Here is a 20,859-nt window from a genome sequence, read left to right on the forward strand (position 1 = left end):
CCCACAGTTAGAGTTATAGTATTACGGAGACATGTGTTTAGTCTTGCTCAAAACACGGGCAACAGCTTGTCTAGCTTTGTCAGAATGTTTTTTTTTACACATTGTATCTTGATAATTTGAGAGCTGATAACCTCTAAAAGTCCAAAAGTCGCCATGGTCTCCTTCATTTTCAACAGTGCACAAACTGGGTCACCTCAATAAAGACGTGACTTTTGAGATGCTACATGTACTTAGTCTATACCCCTGGTGGTTGCAGATCGAGAGAATGACTCATCTCAAAATGAGCGTCTCATATCCATATCTTATCAGCAAGATAACAATTACACTACACTCATGGGGGAAGGAGGGGACTTCAAAAATTCTTTTTCACTGAAATCAACAAAACAGACTAAAAATGACCACCCTCATTCTCCATTTTCTTCTCCTGCTGCACCTAGAGCCCGGTTCTGATTGAGGTTTCTTCCTGTTAAAGGGAAATTTTCCCCTGCTGCTGTCACCAAGTGCTTGCACATGGAGGAATGTTGGGTTTCTGTAAAAGAAAGAGTACAGTCTAGACCTGCTCTATGTGAAAAGGGCCTTGAGATAACTTCTGTTATGATTTGGCGCTATATAAATACAAATTGAATTGAATTTAATTGAATTGCACCCTGGCCAAGCTAACATATGTGTGTCATTTATCGTCCGCATGTAACAGAGAAGGAAGCAACCCTGGAGAGGATTTGGGAAGAGCAAGCGGCAATGAAACATTTGATTTCAGACAGTTTAAAGAAATTAAAATAACCAGACTCTCCATTTTTTCCCCCTTCAGCAATCAATTTCCAAACCACTAGGCTGGGCGTGCATCGAGAGAGATGTTTGAAAAGAGAGAAAAGGAAGTAGGGTTTGAATTGGAAATGATAGGGCCAACATGTGCATGTCCCTCCCTGCGCACATGTGCAGAACTCTCCTCAAACTTGACCTTATAAACTATGCTTATTCCTATTTGTCAGACTTCAGTTTGCAGGTATGCACTGGACTCAAACATAGTCCTACTGTACATAGTGGAGGTATAGGGCCCTGTTACCATGTAACCTACCCCGTGTTCAGGAGTGCAACATGGCAGCTGAAGTTCTCCACGTTTGTTTTTACAATTTGTCATCTGCAGCCATTTAATGGTGACATGAGAATGAGGCGGCATACTCTTTGGGGAGATTGTAAGTGTCAAGCCTTAGAAAATAAGCCTCTGCCCTATATACACAGATGTCCAGCCACACTCTGGGTTAGTGTGGGTATAATAACAACAACAGTAATTTGGAGAGACATGGTGAGCTGATGGGTTAACGGCTCCTGTTCCAAGGAAACTTCATCGCTTACCCCCATGCCTAATGTGAAAGCTCAGTGTAACTCTAGTATTTAGTACACAGATACCAGGGGGTTTACCAAATGACTGCAGCTTTGAGACATTACAAGCAGTTAGGATCTGACAGATAAGCTGTAAATAGCAAGCTTTTAGGGTTTTTTAAAGCCCTGGTTACTTAACAGTCACTTTTTTAAAGAGTTGACAGTCTGTAAGCCAGCCTTGCACATCTTGTCTCTTCTTTTGTCCTCACCTTAGTAATTACAGTACATCTATGGCTTGATTCAATAGCAGCCTATGGTTGAGTACAATTCATACAAAATCCTGCACAATTACCCTACTACCATTCCCCCTTCCCCCTTTCTCTTTCTCCTGTTTAACATGTTGTTTTTACAAAAACTGGCACATTCTCTCATTTCAACACTCGCAGTTGTTTTTAGCCATTACCTCTGACAACATGTGTCATTTGTACTTGAAGACCACCTATCAAACCAAGCCCGGCAATGCTGTTTTGACACATATTCCCCATGGAAACAACGTAACAAAGTCGCAGTACCATGAACGCACACACAGATGCTATGTCACAGTTTGGTAATCTAAACTGCACTCGGGGCAGAAGTCAGCTCGTCTTCTACATCAACAATAACAAGCGCTCCTTTCATGGGACAAGTTCTGTTCTGTCCAACAACAAGGATCTGTCGGAGGCATCCGGGAATAGTCCTGTCTGTCTCCCTTCCTCTCGCTGTCTTTTTTCTCTCCCCTGCAATTCATTCACTCATCACCTCCCTCATTATCTTGAACTAGACCCCTAGGTTATGTTTATGTTTATTCCATAGAGACACTGACTTAAAGAAGTCAACACCAAGTAGTCAAGTAGGATATATTTTATTTCTTTAATTGTGATGCTGTTGAGGTCGTCTGATGTACGTTTTTTTTGCATTGTTTGTCTCACAGAGTGCCAAGGGCCTTCAGCACAACAAGGACTCACGCATCCTGTGGACCAAAGATGACTTTTTACTGACCACCGGCTTTGATATGGTGAGAAAATCTTAAGCCCAGGTGTGGTTTTACACCTTGCAGGGATCAGGAGTCCTGTGTTTCTAATGTGTAGTATTTAATATAATCAAACACTGCTGTTAGCCACCGTTTATTCTTAAATATTATCCAATGACAATATTGTTGTTAAATTTGAACATTATGCTATAAAAACCAAGACTAAATTGCCAATGTAATTCCTTTTTGATATTGTTTGAATAAACAGAAAAGATGGTGTAAATACAAAATGCCCTGAGACCTACAACACTATTAACAACAAGATATTAAAGATAAAAAGTGTAAAAAAAACTGTACGGAGCCCTCAAACTTTCCCACAATGGAATGAAAAATGTAGAGTTGTGCACCACTTAATTAAAAACTGTAAAATGCAATACTTCACCTGCTATGAGTGAATTGTCATTATGCAATACTGCAGCTGCATTAAGGAGAATTTCCAGTAGTGAATCACTATTACTGTCCTTCATACTGGTGAGGAAATACATGGAAACACACTGAAATGTGATATTTGAAAAATGACTAATACCAACCCAATATGTTGGAAATTTTATTAACTCAGTTTTCATGATCTGTGCCCCACTTGGTTTGTATCCACTCCTTTGCTGGTATTAATTTGCATGTTTAGTTTTTTGTTTTATGTTTGCCTGCCTATACAGTACTAATTGTCTCATGTTGTTGTGTGTGTATAGATGCGTAGCCGGGAGGTGAGGCTTTGGGACAGCAGAAAATTGAGCTCTTCGGTCAGCTCCGTGTCACTCGGCACTTCCAGCGGGTGAGTACTGCATCAGTGTGCAACCACTGTCCTCCCCCTCCAAAGGTCATGACCTTGGCAGTGTTGCACTTTAATGGCAGTGAGTGAGAGAGGTCATGTGTTATAGTACAAAGTGTGTCTGTGTGTGTGATTTGGCATACTTAGCATACAGTGTATGTGTGTGGTATGTGCATATTAGTGTGTCATTTGCTTATATGGAATGATGTATGGAGGCCTCAGGACATTGTGAAGCTTCCTTGCGGCTGTACAGCTGGATGAGCATGCGGACCTCCCTGAGATGTGACACGGTCCCTCCACATTCCTGCCATTTCCTGGGTCAGAGCTACACAGAGACTCCATATTTCTGAGACTTGTATGTGTGCGCTCTGTATCCCTCTGTTCATAAGCACTGTGAATGGTCAGGCAGGCAGCAGTAGACACACTGACACTTCTCCCCTCAGCTCACCGCCTGTCATTTGTGCTCCAGTCGCGCCGTTTATTTTTCCAAACACGGCTGCCGAGGACAGAAGGCGAGTGGGAGCGTGGCCGCACTCCAGAGAGGAGAGGAGAGGAATGGAAGGATGGAGTTAGAAAGAGATCAGCGGGGAGTGGGAGTAAGGGTTCCTTTGTCAGATCCAGCTCATGCATTTTAGTGCTCTTATAAACAGGTTGGCGTGCCAAGTCATTTCAAACTAGAGCCGACCAGACTCTGCCAAGCCATGCAGCATGCCGTCGTGGATTAAATAAATTTATTATCGTTATTATTACTGTAAAAAGGCAGTGAGGTAGCTGCACAGAGCACGACAGAGGTGTGCGCTTTAGAGTTTCGATGGGCCTATATGTGGTTGTAGCAGGGATTTGGGAAATCTAAGTTTATATTGGTAGTTTTGACAGTTTTTACTAACCCAAGACTACCGTTTGAAGGCGGTGTCGGAGGAATGTCTTTGTTTTTTCCCTCCCTGGAATATGTACGTGTGCGTGAGATAGAGAAACGTTAAGACGTTGCCGCAGCGGGGTCCCAAATAACAACCTCTGCTCTCCCTCCTCCCTTTGCCTTCATGCTTGCCACTCATCTCCATTTCTTCCACTTCCTCTGTCATTTGAGTGAGACAGATAGTTGTCTGTCTGAGTGCCTCTTTTGAATCCATCGCATTGTTTGATGCCAGCATACTTGTCATGGAAATGGAGGATATCTGATGCCACTGATGCCACTTTTCTTTTTCTTCCTATTACCAAAACAAATATGTGTTTTGTGACATTCATACTGCATGACCGGAAAAAATACCCACAAAACACTTTTATATACAGCACATCAGGAAGTGGGTGTCTTCTAAAACCCACAGAAGATAGTGTTAATTAGTTAATTTTATTGGAAGGTTTGTCTCCCTGATGTCTCTGCTTGTAGACAAAGGAATGTTGAAGTTTACTCAGAGTCTAGTTGCTGTTTTGTGGTTGTGATAATGACGCAAATTGAAGAGAACATACCAACGGTGTGAGGATTTCTACCGAATTGTCCACGTCATCTGGTGACAAGCTGTTATGCATTCCCATGCTTTCATACCCACCGGCTGTCTGGTTGTTGATGAGTATGTCCACGCTGTCTTAAATCACATCATGATGGATTTATTAAATACATTTCATTAGCTTTGATTTTGAGAACAGCCCTACAATCTCCTGTATTTTGATTCTAGTTCATTTGAAATACTGTGATTTTCCAGTCAACATAATTGCAAGGGTGTGTGCTGCCTCATCTGTAATACGTCCTGTATTAAATCACTTCAATCATGATATCATATGTGGGTTGGTGTGTCAGAGAGCTATCATTCCCAAGGTCACATCCACTCCAGATGCCTGCAGACCAGCCCTGATATAAAACAGGTAGGCAATCAAATGACAGATGAGACCTTGCCCTTTACTGACATCCATTTCACTGTCTCAATTTTTCTTAGCCACAATATTGCCTTCATCCTTTTCCCTCCTGACTCTTCTTATTCCCCCAAACACTTTCTGTTGAACCTTTAAGATACCCATCTCACAAAATACTATCAGTTCAGCATTTTTAACTATATTTTCAAGTTTCAATCAAACTTTTGAAAGATGTACTAAACAAGCACATTTCAAATTGTGTTAAAAAAGGTTGGTGATGTTTATTAATAGCATATTATACACCACCTCATCTCTCTTCCCTCTTATCCTTCTTAATCCTTAACCTTCATCCTCCTCTTCCTCGCCTCTTGCACTTTTTAAATGGAGCTACAGTTTAACAAAGCTGCTCCTTTCTTGGATTTTGACCCAAGCTGCTGTTACAGGCCGAGGCTCCATTCTTGTTTGTTAATCTCCACAGTGGGAAGCATCCAGAACACAGTCGAGAACAAACAGGAGTTTCAGGAGTTAAATCGGGGGGAAAATGTAATTGCTACTTCCTATTCCGTCAGATCTATCTAAGCACCGGCCAAACACTTTATGAAACTAAATAGCTTTGAGACATAGTCTGCAATCATCAAATGCTGATAACAGAAATGGCCGGCCTATTTCTAGGCAATGGCAAGGTCAAAATGTCCGTTGTTACTGGCTGTTTACTCAGTCTTACTGTAGATTTTTTATCAGTGTTTTTATAACGCCACTGGGGAATACAGGCTCGTGTCTGGGCGTCCTTCTACTCATGCTAGCCGCTCATTATTCGGTATCTCACTCTGCTTGTAGATTTTGGGCAAAGGCACCATACTTTGCCATCATTCAGCTTGTTCCCTTTAGCTTCAGCCTGTCCTCAAATTCCCTTTGGCCTTCAGGGTATTAGTTCTTTGTTTCTGGTTTGTTATCATGGTAGGTTGTCTGTGGATAATTTTGTTTTAGTTCAGCATTGCCTCAGTGCATGTCTCTTGTGTATGACTAAGCAGCTATGAAAAAGACAAAATGCAATGATCAAAAGGAGACCTTGTTTCCATTTTTCTCTGCACTTGAAAGATTGAACCGTGCCGCTGTACATGAGCAGCTGAGGAAGCTCAAAGTCAAACATCCATAGTTGAGCATTTCCTCCCTGTCATTTTAGGCCTGAGGTGCATATAAAGATGGATTTGTTCTTTTTTTTTTCCTGCCTGTTTTTAATTAAAAGGACCGTGGTAAACAGGGTGTGTAATTGGAGCAGCGAGCTGGCTTGTATCAGGTTAGCTGTGCTCGTCCACAACATTCAGTAGGACTGTTTTCTTTGGAGTGTCACAACATAAAGAGGCCCGGAGTATGAGCCAGTAAAATGGGGTTGTGGGTGGAATATAATTTGGATGGAGAATAATGGAGGGGAAATGTTTACTTTTTGGTTGGGGTTGAAATGGAGACTGAAGAATCGAGACATGGAGGGTGATGAGTCTGAGAGGGGTGTTTTTAACTGTGAGGTAGCTATTACTGCAGGCCTGTTTTCCATGCAAGCTGCAGATCTGGACATAGGAGAACAGCATGGACCTCTGTGTACGGCTCTCTCCCTCATACTCTTCCCTCTATAAACCTGAATTATAATAATGAGTTTAATTGGGCCTCTAAGCCAGCTGCAATCAGTGAACTTTACAACTGGGCACGATTGCAACCAGCTTGCCGTGTAAATGCTTGAGACGTCGCGATAATTATCCATACTCGCCCACTTTAGCAGCTACACACATATTAAACACGCTCACACAGAGTTAACACAGCAAAGTCTTGATGATGCATGCCTGTATAGTAGCTTGTAATCGTGTCATAAAGCTGACAGTGAACTCTCCGAGGGTCACTCGGTTAGGATTCAGTGTGACGAAACTATAACCTGAGAGAAAGTTCTGGCTTTAACCCCTGTAATTGTCCCCAGTCACCACCAATGTTCTGCTCTTCTCTTCAAGCACTTGAACTTATACAAGTAGACAACACACATGCATCTTCCATTACCTCTCATCCTGGCAAACCTCAGCTACTCTTTCTTTCTTCTATGTTGAGGCTGAGTAGAAAAGATCGCTGTGACCCGGTGTCCGACTGCATCCAGCCTACCGATTGGAGAGGACATAAGCCTGTCCCCGGAGAGCCGACCCAACTGTTTTCACAACCCAGTCATGGGTTACACAAAGAAATCACCCTCTGAGGCAGGCACTGCTGACAGACTGTGCTGCTGAGGGGGAGAAGTTTTGCGGTGGACAGAAGGGAGTGCCACAGGTGTGATGCATATACTCACACCCCCTGTTGACTCTCCACAATCTATTTCTGTGTGTTTTTTCTTCCAGGGTCGTGCTTGAGAGCAGGGCCTAGTCATTGGGTGTAATTGAGCCAAACTCCCTTTAATCAGATGGATTGAGAAGAGGCCCGTGCCCCGAGAAGGGAACCAGCCTTTACAGAACAGTCCCCCCTTTCTCCCACTCTGGCCCAGGCGCTCTAAAATCAGTCCCAGATGAAGGCTTTCCTGTGGGGATTAGGTGCAGCTGCAGCACTGCTAACCAAACCAGACCAAAAGAAAAAAAAAAAAAATGCCACAGAATATTTGAACGATAGATTGACCTTGCTCCTTTCTCAGAGTTCACTGTCTAAGAGCAAAACGGAGCTTTGTTATTTGGGTCCACCTCAGAAACTAATGTTTTATATGGAGAGAAAGGCAAAACTGCAATCCTCAGGTGATTGGCAGGGTCAAGTTGACAGTTCAGCTGCTGCACCCCTCTCCAGGATGGCTCTGGGGGATGGGGTGGGGTAAAGATGTGACCGCACACGCTCTCTCAAAGAACCTGAACTCCGCGTTCTGACAGTTGAAACATGGTGTCTGGAATCTGTTAGTGATTTGGGGTTTCAGATTCTGATGCAGTGGAGGGGGAGTTTGACCAGGAAAAGAGGAGGAAGGAGGAGGAAGGAGCTCTGAAATCCCCTCATTTTTTTATTTTTTTTATTTTTTAGAGATATCATCTCTCTATTAGCTTTTATGGACTTTTCATGGAGGCTCATGTGGCAATCCCAACCTTCTTTTACTCCATAACACCTCATTGCAGAAGTCCTCTGTTCCTCTTTCATGCCTTGTGATTAATGAAAAGAACAAATGTCCTACTATCCCCAGGCCCTATTAACCTATCAAAAATACAGCTGCCATCCTTCAGAGAATCCTGTCTTTATCCTTTTCTGGCCACCTATTACACCTTCTGTCTGTTACCTTTTATTCCCTCACTCCTCTCATTTTTCTTTCTATCTGCACAAACGAAATGGAAACAGGGTGCTGAGTTTTGAAGGTGCTGGTGTCTGGGATTCTAATTAAGTGCTTTTTTTTTTTAGAGCAAAGCCTAATGGAGCCTTTCAGAACTGGTCAAAACACATGGAAGTATGTGGAGCGTTTGGCAGGGCATATTTAATATAATTCACAGAGGGTTTTGATTTCATCCCGCAGGTATGTGCTCAGCACTCCAGGGATCAGAAGGACCCTTTTGTGTGAACTCACCACAGAAGGAAAAATAGAAAAAGTCTCTCCCTCCCACCTTCAGCTACCTCCTTCCTTCCTACCTCCCCCTTCTCCTCTTCCATTCACCTTAACTTTATTTTCTTTTATGGTTTGGATTATAATTTCATGCAGACTAAACTGGAGATGATTTGTCAAGGGATGGTGCTCTGTATTACGTGGCAGTTGAGAAGGTCTTAATGCTGTTAAGGTGATTGTACAAATGACTAAAAACTGGAAGGCTTTTTTTTTCTGTAACCTCACTCTAATCTGTCTCAGTTTTGGAGTTTGAGACAGTGTCAGACTTCACTTTCCGTCCTTTACAAAAACAGCAGCAGAGTTGCACTTGCAGCTGCAGATATTGCTTTTCTCCAACATCTGGAAAAATGTCTTTTTTCCTTTTATTAAAAATGCACTAGCAATAACATTTGGGATCTCTGCCCTACCAAAAGCCTTCACACTACATTGGGCCATCCCAAGTCCATTTCAGCACTTTTCTCTGTGCTCTGTGGGGTAGATCTCCAGTAGCCGAACATCTGATAGAGACGTGAGGAAGGCTGAGTTGGCAGAAGATGCAGGGCTAAAGTGGAAACAGCACAGGGCATTATTCACAACACATGGATGCAGTGCTAGGAGATGAATAAACACACTGCTATTAAGAATCAGTGCAAAGGAATAGTATTAGTCTTGTGGCCGCAATAGCAGGTTCGCGGCGATCTTCCAAACTAGGCGCAGCTTGTAATAAAAACTGCAAGGTTTCCTTACTGTCCGATTTGTTTTATAATTATCTTTAGTTTTGCTTTCAATTTCCTTAACTGTACATTTTTTATCCTTTCTCTCTTTCTATTTTATATGTTCTCATTTACCCCCCTCTTCTCCCCCCCAAAACTCTCTTTCAACACATGCATTTGTTTTATAAGACTCATGATTGTCCCTTTCACGAGAATCAGGGACCGTGGCGCGGCAGAGCTCCCGTTTTTAAATCATGCCTCGCTTCTGGACGCCAGTCACCTCCTGGATGGCTGCCATCTCTCTCTGCTGTGGTAGAAAAACGATTTTAGTGATGGAGAGAAGTGTGTTTCCCATTAGTAGATGGTTTCCTCTGCCCTGCACCCCGCCCACCGCCGTCCTGCTGCCTGGCCTCCGCCGCTGCCTCTGGGAGTGCTGCAGATTGGCAGCATGTCACTGCACACCTCATAGCCTTACAAAGAATAATGAAGGTACAAAGAGAATGGGAAAGACTAGGATATTTATGCACTCAGACAAGCAGGAGTTGCTCTTGCCCACATTATTCATGGACAGACGAAATGGGAGAGACAGAGATAGATGGACTCTCTTAAATTACAGTCTAAGATAAAACCCAGATAAAAAATTGTGGCAGCTCTAACTCCCACTGATATGTCAACATGAAAGTCCATTTGATCAAAAGTGGTTGAAGCCCACAATGCAATCCATAAGTATTCGACACATTTATTGGCGACCCGTCAAAAACATTTCACTTAGAGCACCCTGGTAGCCGAATGGTTACTGCACATGCCACATAATCACATCGTCGTTGGTGTGATTCCAGCCAGGGACCTTTGTTGCACGTCATACCCATCTCTCTTTCCCTTTGTTTCCTGTCTGCCTCTTCACTGCTCACTATCCAATAAAGGAAAAAATGCCAAAAAAACAAACAAACAAAAAAACCAAAAACATTTCACTCCTTGGCCCTAAAAGATCCTTTCTTGCTTTAGCTTAATGATCAGTGTCTTCTTGCATTTTGATCTACTGTAATGTCAAACGAGCACTGCCAAACTCAAACTCTTTGCTCCGTAACTCTACAGGTTTCTGACTATACTAGTTTTGCAAACTATAACGTCCCCTTTCTATCTTTGAGAGTTATCCAGCTAGGGTTTGCATCTTATGTTCTGACATAATGCTGGTGTAATCTCTCCTTAATGGTAGTCTTTCACATCTAAACCTACAACCTGGAAAATGTTCTTGATTGGTTGTACAGTCGTAAACCTTTTTTTTTCACTGTTCCAAGGATTCTTTTGCCATGGCTTATTTGGTCCTTATGTGGACAAGCAATAGACTCCAAATGCAAATGTCCCACCTAGAAGAAACTGTAAAGCTTTTGTTAGCTCTTGGATGATACAGCAAAACACACCTGCTAAGACAAATGAGACAATTGTCCCATTATGTTTAGTAATTCAGTTTATCTGCAAGTGGATGCTTGAACACCAGAGTCATTGTTTCATGTCGAATCCAATATTTTGGAACCCATAAAAGTATTCCTCTCCCTACACTTACACATTATCATGATTGCCAATAGTGATGCCATAGCTAAACTCAGCCAAAGACTTTTCCCATTTGTAAATGGCCTGTACAATATCAGCGCCGCACTCATCCACATCTGGCACAATAGCAAATCCAGCTCAACTGTTCCTCTTTTTTTGAGTGAGTTTGACTGAGCAGACTTTTCCTATCGCTTAATAGGGAGAGCAGGCTAGGTGGATTGTCTGCTCATTTTATTCTCTTTTATGATCATGTTTCCGTGATAGAAACCAGCGATCCCGGGCCAATCACTGGCAGACCTGCTGTCTGAAGAGGAAACTCCAGAAAACAGAAGGAAACTCTTTATTAAAGAGGCACCCTGATTGGTCGGTGGCAGGTGGGCCACATGTGCTCCTGGCTGATGTCATTTCCCATGTGGGGCCTATTTGTCTGCCCACACTGTGGAAACACATCAGTGTCAGTGAGGCAGGAGTAATATGCCACGCTTAGTTTAATAGGAAAAGTGTTGAGGCATGCCGCTGCTCACCGTCTGTGTCTGTGTGTGTGTGTGTGTGTGTGTGTGTGTGTGTGTTTTTTTTTTTTTTTTTGCTATATATCTAGTCATTTGACTGGATGCTCTGATGCGTGTCTGTGTTTTCATTGTGTTGATGCACTAGACTGATACACACAGTTACTATTATGTGCGTCTGTGTTCATGTGTGTAATATGTGCACACACATATTAACTGGCAGGTGTACAACAGGGAGGAAAATAGCAGGGAAAAGACTGAACAGCATCACTGCATGTCGTATTTCTCTCGTCTCTATGGAAATGTTTTGACAACAAAAGCTGCTCTGCACCTGCATGGCCTCCCTGTTTTTCTGCTCAGGGTTGTGCGTGCGTGCGTGTGCGTCTGTGTTTGTCTGTGCAAGTGCACTTGGCCTAAGCAGATTAAAAAATTTCATCAAAATGTAATTGGTGGGAGAGCTGGGGAGTTGGTGGTGGCAAGGAAATAATTTCCCCATTGTGCAAAGCAAGTTAGAGAGGGAGAACAGAAGAAAAGGTGGAGGACCCTTGGGGTGAACACCGGTTGGCCTTTAGTCTGTGTGCTTTTGAAGAAACCTCTGTGGACTTTCCTGCTCTAACGTCAACTGAATGTCCTCTGTATGAAACCAGCTAACATTATTTCAGCAAGGTCAATTAGTCAGCCAGCTATTGTATGGATGTTTTGTGCAAGGCTGGGGGCGCAGGGGACTGAATAGTTGGATACAAGTGGGAGGTAGAGTGTAAGCCCTCTATTGTGCCTTTGCCATCTTTTGTCCTAAGCTTTTTTCCTCCAGCCACAAAAGATGATGAGAAAAGCAGACTTCATCATGGCTGTTGATTTAGAGAAACTGTTTCAAGTTCAAGGCATCCTTAGTTCTAACACTGCAAGACTCATCTGACATGTTAATCTCATCAAATTAGCAGGTGTTAAACGGTGGCGGTAGGATGAAAATCGACCTGCTAGTGTTTCTGCAATCACTGATGCAGGCAAACAGACATACATTGAAGGGGTGGTTTGCTGCTGTGTGCTGTCTCCCATAAAGTTCGCAGACTTTCTCACCCATAGCTCCCGTCGCAAACGTCTCCTGAGAATAGTTCCTGTCCTGCATCACCCATTGAAGTGTGTGTGGTGACTTGACGGGCATGAGGGACTTCGCATTGCCATTAACCTCATTATAGGGGCACTCTTCCATGGTTGTATGTATGTGTGTGTCGAGGGCATGAGGGGCACAGGTGTCTCTCACACAGCAACCCAACCATGAGGTGGAGGGGCTGCATTCTTACTTCAGTCTCACACACACACACACATACACATATGTGTACTTTCAGACGACATGCCACACTGTCATACGCACATTTGTGCCTAAATGAGTGTGCCATTTATTTGCCTTTTTCAGCACACGCAGACCATGGCCAAACATTATTCATCATCACTCAGCAGGATTTGACAAGTGGAGTGACACAGACTTAATCATCCATGTCTTTCTTAAGCCTTGTGTTCAGGCACCACATAGGTACTACTTTAACAAGATAGTACACTTTAAAACAAACAGTATGAATTCTACCTTTTTGTTTTTCCACATTCCTTTCCTCTTCTTTGTTATTTCAAGTCTGATATGTTATATTCCGTTTAAATTAGCTTTATTAGCATAACTTTTAAAATACGGTTGCTGCATTTGCTGAAGCCACAACGTCTTGTCTTTCTCTTATTGGTTGGTCGGGCGACGATGATGACTAAATGAGCCGTCTGTTTGGAAATAATCTTTCTATCAGCTTCTGTTTCTTTTCTACTTCCAGAGCAGGAAGTATTTTGCCACTGAAAAGAAAGACATTGTAAAGCTCCTATGCTTTCTCAGTTTTGTACCTACATGTTTACTGTATCCTGCTGTTTTTCCTTTCCAATGAATTTCTTTGTATGCCAGCTGTGAGGATTTGGTCTTGGAGTGAGGGTGAAAGAGCAACTTCTTCACAAAAGCACCTTAGACAAACATGTTGACCAAAAGACCAGCCCGGAGACAGGGGGAGGCCCAGTGGCAGGGAAATATTTAGAGGCCAAAGGGACAAAGCTGGGGAGCTGCTGGGCCTTTCTCTCTGACCTGCCCTGGTGGTTTCCTAGGGGAGCAACCCTTTCATTAGCACTGGACTGAAAAAATACCTACTTGATGGACGAATGGTGATAAAAAAGTATTATTCTTTACTGTTTTCCACACATCCTGGCCATCATGGACCATCCACGCTCCACTGCTGCTGTGAAGCTGTGGGGACTCACAGCTGTGAGCTGGCAGGCTACACAACTCACAAAAGCTAAAGCCGAATGGTTACTGCACATGCCACATAACCGCAATGTCCCTGCTTCGACTCCAGCCAGGGACCTTTGTTGCATGTCATACCCATCTCTCTCTCTCTCCCCTTGTTTACTGTCTGCCTCCTCACCACCCACTATCCAATGACGGCAAAAATACCGAAAAAATCATCTAAAAAAACAAAAAAAAGCTAATGACTGTGCAAACTTACACATCCAGTGTATTCAGTCATCTGCAGAGTCAATACCAGTGTTTTGTCAACAGATGTCTTTATCCTTTGAACTAAGTGGTGAACATCTGACCTGACCCAGCCTACTGGCCTAAGGGAATGACACTGCTACTCTGTTCAGTGGTGGTTAGAGGAAGAGGTCAAGATTTATGAGCAGTATAGTAATTTTGGGAAAGTAATGTTGGTCTCCAGGTTTTTATTTTTCACTACCAGCTTGCTCATTTCTCTGACAAACACTTCAGGTTGTCTCCACCTCTCCCCACCGTTTCACCTTGTAATCTTTATGAAACATTTACATTTTTTGACTGTTGTCATTATCTGTTTAAACACACGACAAGTTCCATGTTGCTTCCGGAGTCTGACTGTCGCTTTTATTAGTGGAATGTTTCACAGAATGAGAAATATTGTCTTGTCTAAAATTTTATGCTTTTCTTTATTTTGGAAGCCATTTTGAGGTGACCGAGAGCACAGATCAGACTTTTTATAAAGCCTTACTTTCCTCCACTTTTTTCACACTGTACAAAGTAGCACAACGTGTCGTCTGACCTCATCTAAAGGCTTAAGTCTTAATATCTGTTCCGAATGTCCACATTCAAAGATGGGTTGAAAAGCTTGGCATTATAGAGAGGTGAGACATGATTAATTGTACAAATGGGGGATAACATTAATACCATAATTCCTATTTATTTATTATTCCATGCTGGAAAGGTGGAGGTGGTTTCAGATGCTCTTTGATAGTCCGACAAGCAGTTCTTTGGAACCTTTATGTCTGTAAATCCTTCATTTCCCTGGCCTGTATGCAATGCCACACCCATTGCACCTTTGCTGTTACACTCTTTTTTTTTTTCTTCCCCTCACATCTCTTCCCCTCGTTGTGTTTTGACCATGAAGAGGGGGATGTGAGACAGTGAAACTGGAGTGGAACACAGCTGCCTGCCAACCACACGTGGCAAAAACCGACTGTTAAAAGACATACGACCTTTGAATAACACACACGAACATCTCTAAACCCATCCAGTGTTTGGAGTAAGTCCCATATAAATAAATATTGTTCTACGAAATCTTCTACGAAACGGATGAGATGCTTAGAGAAGCGGAGAGACAGACAAAGACAGGGACAGAGAGAATGAGAGACAGACAGAGAAAGGAAGAAAAAAAAAAAGTATGTGTTGGCTGCTGAGATGGAGTTGGCACCGCATGCTCTGCTCCTGACCTTTTTAGCTGGTTTTTGTAAATTATATCCCTTACGAGGGAAAATATGCGGTGGTTGAACTGGAGAGACCCCCTCCCCCTCTTCATCTCTTTCTGCTGTACTCTTTTTCATAAGTACGCCATCCATCTTTCATACCCCCCCACTCCTCCTGTCTTTATGTCATTCTCCTTATCTTGCTCACAATATTCATTCCTTTGTTTTTAGTTAGTTGTTTTCCTCTTCGGTCATTCCTGTCCTATTTTGTCCATTCATCACCTCTGCCTTGTCCATCTTGAAACATATACTTTTATGATTTTATATCAGCTTCCCCCCAACTCTTCTCCCTCCTCTTTCTCCCTGCCCACAGTTATGCTATTTTCTGCTGTGCATGGAGGATACATTTAGCTTGTGGTCGCTTGGGAAGTGATGGCTACATTAGTGGGGGGGTCTGGTGAATCGTTACCTTCTCCTAGCCACAGTGGGCTCCGCGCGGGCTGATGCAGACTTTCCACTGGGGTGAACCCATCGACTTGGGGTGCCTACCAGGGTGTTCGGCCGCCGTGCCCACACCCCCTGGCCACAGCCCGGGCTGGCAGGCACCCACACAGGCACGCGGCGTCAGCCTGCCCAGCGGGTGTCCCTGTTTATGTTTGTCTTGCGTGGTGGCTAGTTTCTCACTGGGCCGTAGTGACTGTAGCACCACCCAACCTGGCACGCCGCCCTCTAACACCAGGAAATGCCCTCTCCAACCCCGGCCAAGCCCTGGACTGTTATGGGCTGTAAGCGGCCTTTGGCATCTGTCACTGCAACTAGACTGGACAGAGGTCTGCTGTGGCTGCGAGCTCAGGCCATACTGTACTTAAAAGGATCATTCTGGTGGTTTGCATGTTTTAGCTCATGAACTACAAATTGTGTATACTTTAAATTACTGCCTGCCATATACCATAAATCTTCGACTTGAGCTAATGCTTTCATATTTTGTTAGTTCAGAATGAAAATCAACTTAGAATCTTGAAATTTGCTTTAGATAGCTAATTAATTGCAGTGAACGTTTAGTCCACTTTTATTTTTACAGTGTTTTTGTCGTGTTGTTTTTTTCTTAAAAATTGTGAAAACTCCCTCATGGTGGTGCATTCAAGTTAAGCTCAGGCAGATTTGAAAGTCAGTCGACAGAAAGCGTTAGATTCATCTTATTTTCACTGTTGTGAAAAGAATTAAATCCGGTCAGTTGTTGCAGCGAAGCATTTGCTGTTTGACTGCTGACTGAAGTCAAAATCTAAGAGTGTTAAGTACACTTTGCCTACTTGAATGCACCAATTGCACAAGTTGCACCATGCTTTTGCCAATTCAAAATACAGAACATTTTTTGGCAGTTATTTTTTTTCTTGTCCCGGAGAGTTTGGGCTGAGTCAGGAACGGGAACCATTGCCGATGTGGTTCACATACAGCCTGAAATTGTGTGTGATATTGGGCAAGCGTTGGGCAATTGTTAAATTCTAAATTTTGACAATATTTTGAACAAATATTTTGAACCTTACATTTGGTTTGCTGTAATGTTCATAACCAACAGGATCAACCTTTTTATTAAATAGTGCTAATTTCATGTTGGAGAGTAAGTGGGGAGTTGCAAGTATGCACAAGTTGAACAAATGTACGTATGATAGGGCTTAAAACACTGTTAACTCCAGATATAAAAGGACGTCTGTGTGTCTTTGTCCCTGTTTACCGCCAACTGGCCTGGATATGTAAACCAGCGCTCTAATTACCAGACAACAGCCTGTAAAAATCAGCCTTATCCTGGTCTGCTTCTCATTCACCAGCTCATTACTAATCAGCACCCAGACACTTGTGACTGTCCAGACCCTCCCTTCGGACAGGATTAGCAGATCAACATTTTGTGTGTGTTTGAGTGTAATGACTCAATCCCAAACACACCCTTCCCTTCGAGTGTTATTAGCAGTTAGGAACAAACTGGTGTTTGTTGGCCAAAAGTTGACGGCCCGTTCCTGTAGGGTTAGAGTTTGTTGGTGGGGGTCAGAGGTCAGTTGGACTCAGCCCTGTGACAGCAGGATGTTTGAAATGGCCATTATGTTCTGCCAGTGAAGATTTGTGTTTGGGCTGGATGTGGATGTGTGTTTTGGGCAAACGGAATTAGTCTTGACTGATGCGGATTACTGAAGTCAACCATTGTGCCAGAACACACATACTGTATACACACACATAGTTAAACACACTTTTTAAACACATCTTTTAACTGGTCAGCCTCTTACACGATCCAAAAAAACATGCAAGGAGCAGATTTATGTTATGTTTCTACCCTTGAAAAGAATCCATGACAATTTACAAAACTTGCTTAATCCACTTAAACATGCGGGGAGTGATTCCCATCCTATAAGAGGTGTATGTAAATCATGCTGTCAACCACAGAGACACTAGGAGCACCTACTGTGATGAAAAGGATTACAGACATATAATCCGTGCCTGTCGCCACCCTCCACTCAACGCAAACACACACACACACACACACACACAGTGCTCCAATGTGATAGAATAAAAGTCAAATTTGAATTATATATAATTTTCCACACCTGCCAACCTATACAATGCCTATTTCTCTAAAGGTGTTTTTTATCATATTTCCAAAAAGTGAGGTTTACCTATTGGGATTCGTGGTCGGTAGAGCTAATAATTCGAGTGGAAGTTTTCTTTTCTCTTTATTTGCACATACCCATAATATACCCACCCACATTACAACATGGCCTTGCTCAGTTTGAGATTACACAGGAGCTCCAGCCACAAACAATGTGAAATCCGCAGATGTGCATACACAGCACTGCCATGATGCAAGTAGAGTTTGAAAGTCAGTGCAGGATGTGTACACAGAAGCATTTGATGAATGTCTGCTGGTGTCTTAAGGGGGATGTATCAGAGGCCTGAATGCTTGACCCCCCCAAAGCCTTAGCTGGCTGGCTCGCTGTCAGTGTGCTACTCAAGTTATGGATGTTATGCTTCTGCTGCTTTGTTTGTGCTGCAGGTTTTTATCTCTTTAAATGTTTCTGCATGTCTGGAGAAAGAAAAATTGACGAATATAAAAGAAAGAGGAACAGAGTGGAAAGACTTCTGTTCTTCCTCCTGTTGAAATAAGAAATCTATGAGCTGACGAGAGATTGTTTTAATTTAGTTGTTGATCTCGAGTACTCTGGTTGTAACTTTGGTTTTGTTGACGTCAAATAACTCCCAGGCTAAATTCAAGATCAGTTCTAATACATGCTGCAGATGCCTTTTTTGGCCCTTTTTTTCAAATATCTAGATCATGATTTAAAAGCTGTAATTTCCACTGTAGTTGTTACGGTGTTTTCTGTCTATATTTGGCCACAGGTGCATTTTTACAACTACAGGGAGCCGCTCCAGCTAGATTAATATACAGAGAATAATGCCATAGCATGCCAGACAGAGCAACTGCTTACCTGGCTTGAACTCAATAGTACATTATTTTTTTACAGCATGTCACAAACAACCATTGATTCCTCCTTAAACCTCATTTGAAGTGCAAGTCTGTGCATGTGTGCATCATATGTTTCTTCTGCTGGGTCAGCTGAATCTCTGCTGATCTGCTGAGATGAAGTAATGCACTGAGGAATATTGTTTTGATCAATGCTGGGGACTCAGCCAAGCATGCTGTGTCAAGAGCATCCCCTCCTGCTGTTGCCCCCCACCTACACATAGATGCATGGGTGGCCTCTTGCAGTGACATATGAGACTAACAATAATTTTTTCACACCATAGTAATTTTGTTGTACTAATTGTTGATAATTTGTTTCTTTTCTTTTCCAAGTAGACAAAGATGCGTTGAAGTTATCGTGTTGAATTTCTCTTTAAACCTTTTTTAGTGAATACATCAGGGTTGAATTGAAAATCTAGATCTTTGATGAGGTTTGATATCACTTTATATGTGTTTTCCTGCAATTGGTATGCAACACTGTATTAATTGTGAGTATGAGACTGAGGCCCTTGTAGGTTTCTCTGTGTGCCCTCAAGCCAGAAGTGAAGGATAATCACAGTGAAATTTACATGTGGTTTTTTTTACCCTCTCTTGGCCATGAATCCTTTGCTTTCTCAATCTGTAAAAGTTGCATGCAGCACATTAATAATGCGTGTGATAAAAGATGCATTGAAATCATAACCACAGCTGTGACCAAAGGGTGATTTTTAGACAACCCAGAAATGATGACAGCTCCCAGTTACTGTCACTTGTCTTGTTTTCTTTTTTTTCTTTTGTCTGGAGATGATTTTGGTTGGAAGTGTTGAGGTTTTGGGATCCTGACAAACAAGAAAGCATTGTATGAAGCCTTGCGGATGGCCAGACGCTAGTGTGGCAACTTTAACTGTTGGTGACAATCACTGGAATTCACCGCTGAGTTTTAAAACTGGGGCCCTTATATGCCTCTTGGTGTTTCTAACTACCAGCTCCACGAACAGCTGCTCAGGACTTTTCATCACAGCTGTTTTCTTGCAAAGGCCTTGTGAGGTAAGCAACCTTGCTTAGGGCTAGCTGACAAACAGACATCCCTTATCCCCAGTGAAACCTTCTTAAAGGTTACTTTAGCACTACATCTTTCTATTTTGCTTTTAATTAGGTGCCTTAATTGTTGACCTTAACTACACTTATTTTTATAACGATTAGGTTTGTAGTCAACCGAAAGAATTCTACCTACTCTTCAACCAATGGATTGGTTGATGGGGAAAACATGCATGTAATATAGTAAAAAAAAGCCACATTTATCCCTCCAAGTTAATGCGTGCTAACTACATAGTGATATCATGGTGGTATCTAGTGTTGGAAAGATTTTTTTTTTCCTATAAGAGATATCATAGAAAGCCAGAGACTATATTGCTTTAAATTGCTGTGAGCTGTAAATTCACCACTTCTAAGCAGAAGGCAGAAGATAACGTTATCTCAGAGCTTGACAAGCCCGGGCAAGACCTCTCTTCCTCCGGGCAGCTCTCCTGCTCTTGCCTCCATCTCAGACTCAACGTGGTTGGCGGCTGTCTCCTCGGCCTTCTGCTGGCTGTGCAGCTCTATCCTCTTCTTTTTCCCGTTTTATGGCGGGTGGCAACCAGCATTATGGTACATTACCACCACCTATGCCAGCTATGTTAGAATGAATTAACGTTATGTAAATACCGATAACAGCACAGTTTGTTCAGGAGCTTATCAATATTTCGGCACTGACCAGTCAGGAACTGGTACCAATTTAGTACTGGTTCTCTATACCCATCCCTAGTGACAGGCGGTTCTGTTTAAGTGTTCTTTAATTTCAGTGCTGTCTGTTGGACTCCCAAAGGCACACACTCACACTCAACACCTCCACAACTGTCCCCCTCAGTGCCTCCGGTCAGTACATTTCCAAAAAGCTTTTCAGTGCATGTGGCCCTGCTTAGACTCAGCCAGTATCATGTCCTACAAACTTAGGGTCTACAGTGAAGAGAGCAATTCAATTTTGAATTGTCATGATGGGAAAAGTAGAAACATAAGGCCCAAGGTGAAAATACTGAATGTCATTCACAGCAGATTAAGTACAAACTGAATAAGAGGAGGTAAATAAGTATTTCGACACTAAAAGATTTTATTTTACGTTGGAGAAACAAATACTGCACTGTCCTAAAACAAAAATTGCTATGAACAAAAGTTCCCAATATGTGAAGTTAACTACTGTTTCATGTATCTTGCCTTAAACTGCAGCGTGCTTTGGAGTTTCTAACCT

At 42.6% G+C, this 20,859-nt stretch overlaps 1 protein-coding gene across 2 annotated transcripts in view; it reads left to right on the forward strand.

Annotated features, from left to right (window-relative positions):
- coro7 (coronin 7) overlaps window positions 1-20,859 on the forward strand; it is a 107,428-nt gene that overhangs the window by 29,965 nt on the left and 56,604 nt on the right. For both annotated transcript variants that reach the window (XM_067615410.1, XM_067615411.1), the window contains 2 exons: window positions 2,291-2,374; window positions 3,079-3,161. In XM_067615410.1, the coding sequence (XP_067471511.1) occupies window positions 2,291-2,374; window positions 3,079-3,161 (167 nt within the window). The remainder of the gene's footprint in view (window positions 1-2,290; window positions 2,375-3,078; window positions 3,162-20,859) is intronic.

The sequence above is a fragment of the Thunnus thynnus genome, chromosome 17, assembly GCF_963924715.1.
Source record: "Thunnus thynnus chromosome 17, fThuThy2.1, whole genome shotgun sequence".
NCBI lineage: Eukaryota > Metazoa > Chordata > Actinopteri > Scombriformes > Scombridae > Thunnus > Thunnus thynnus.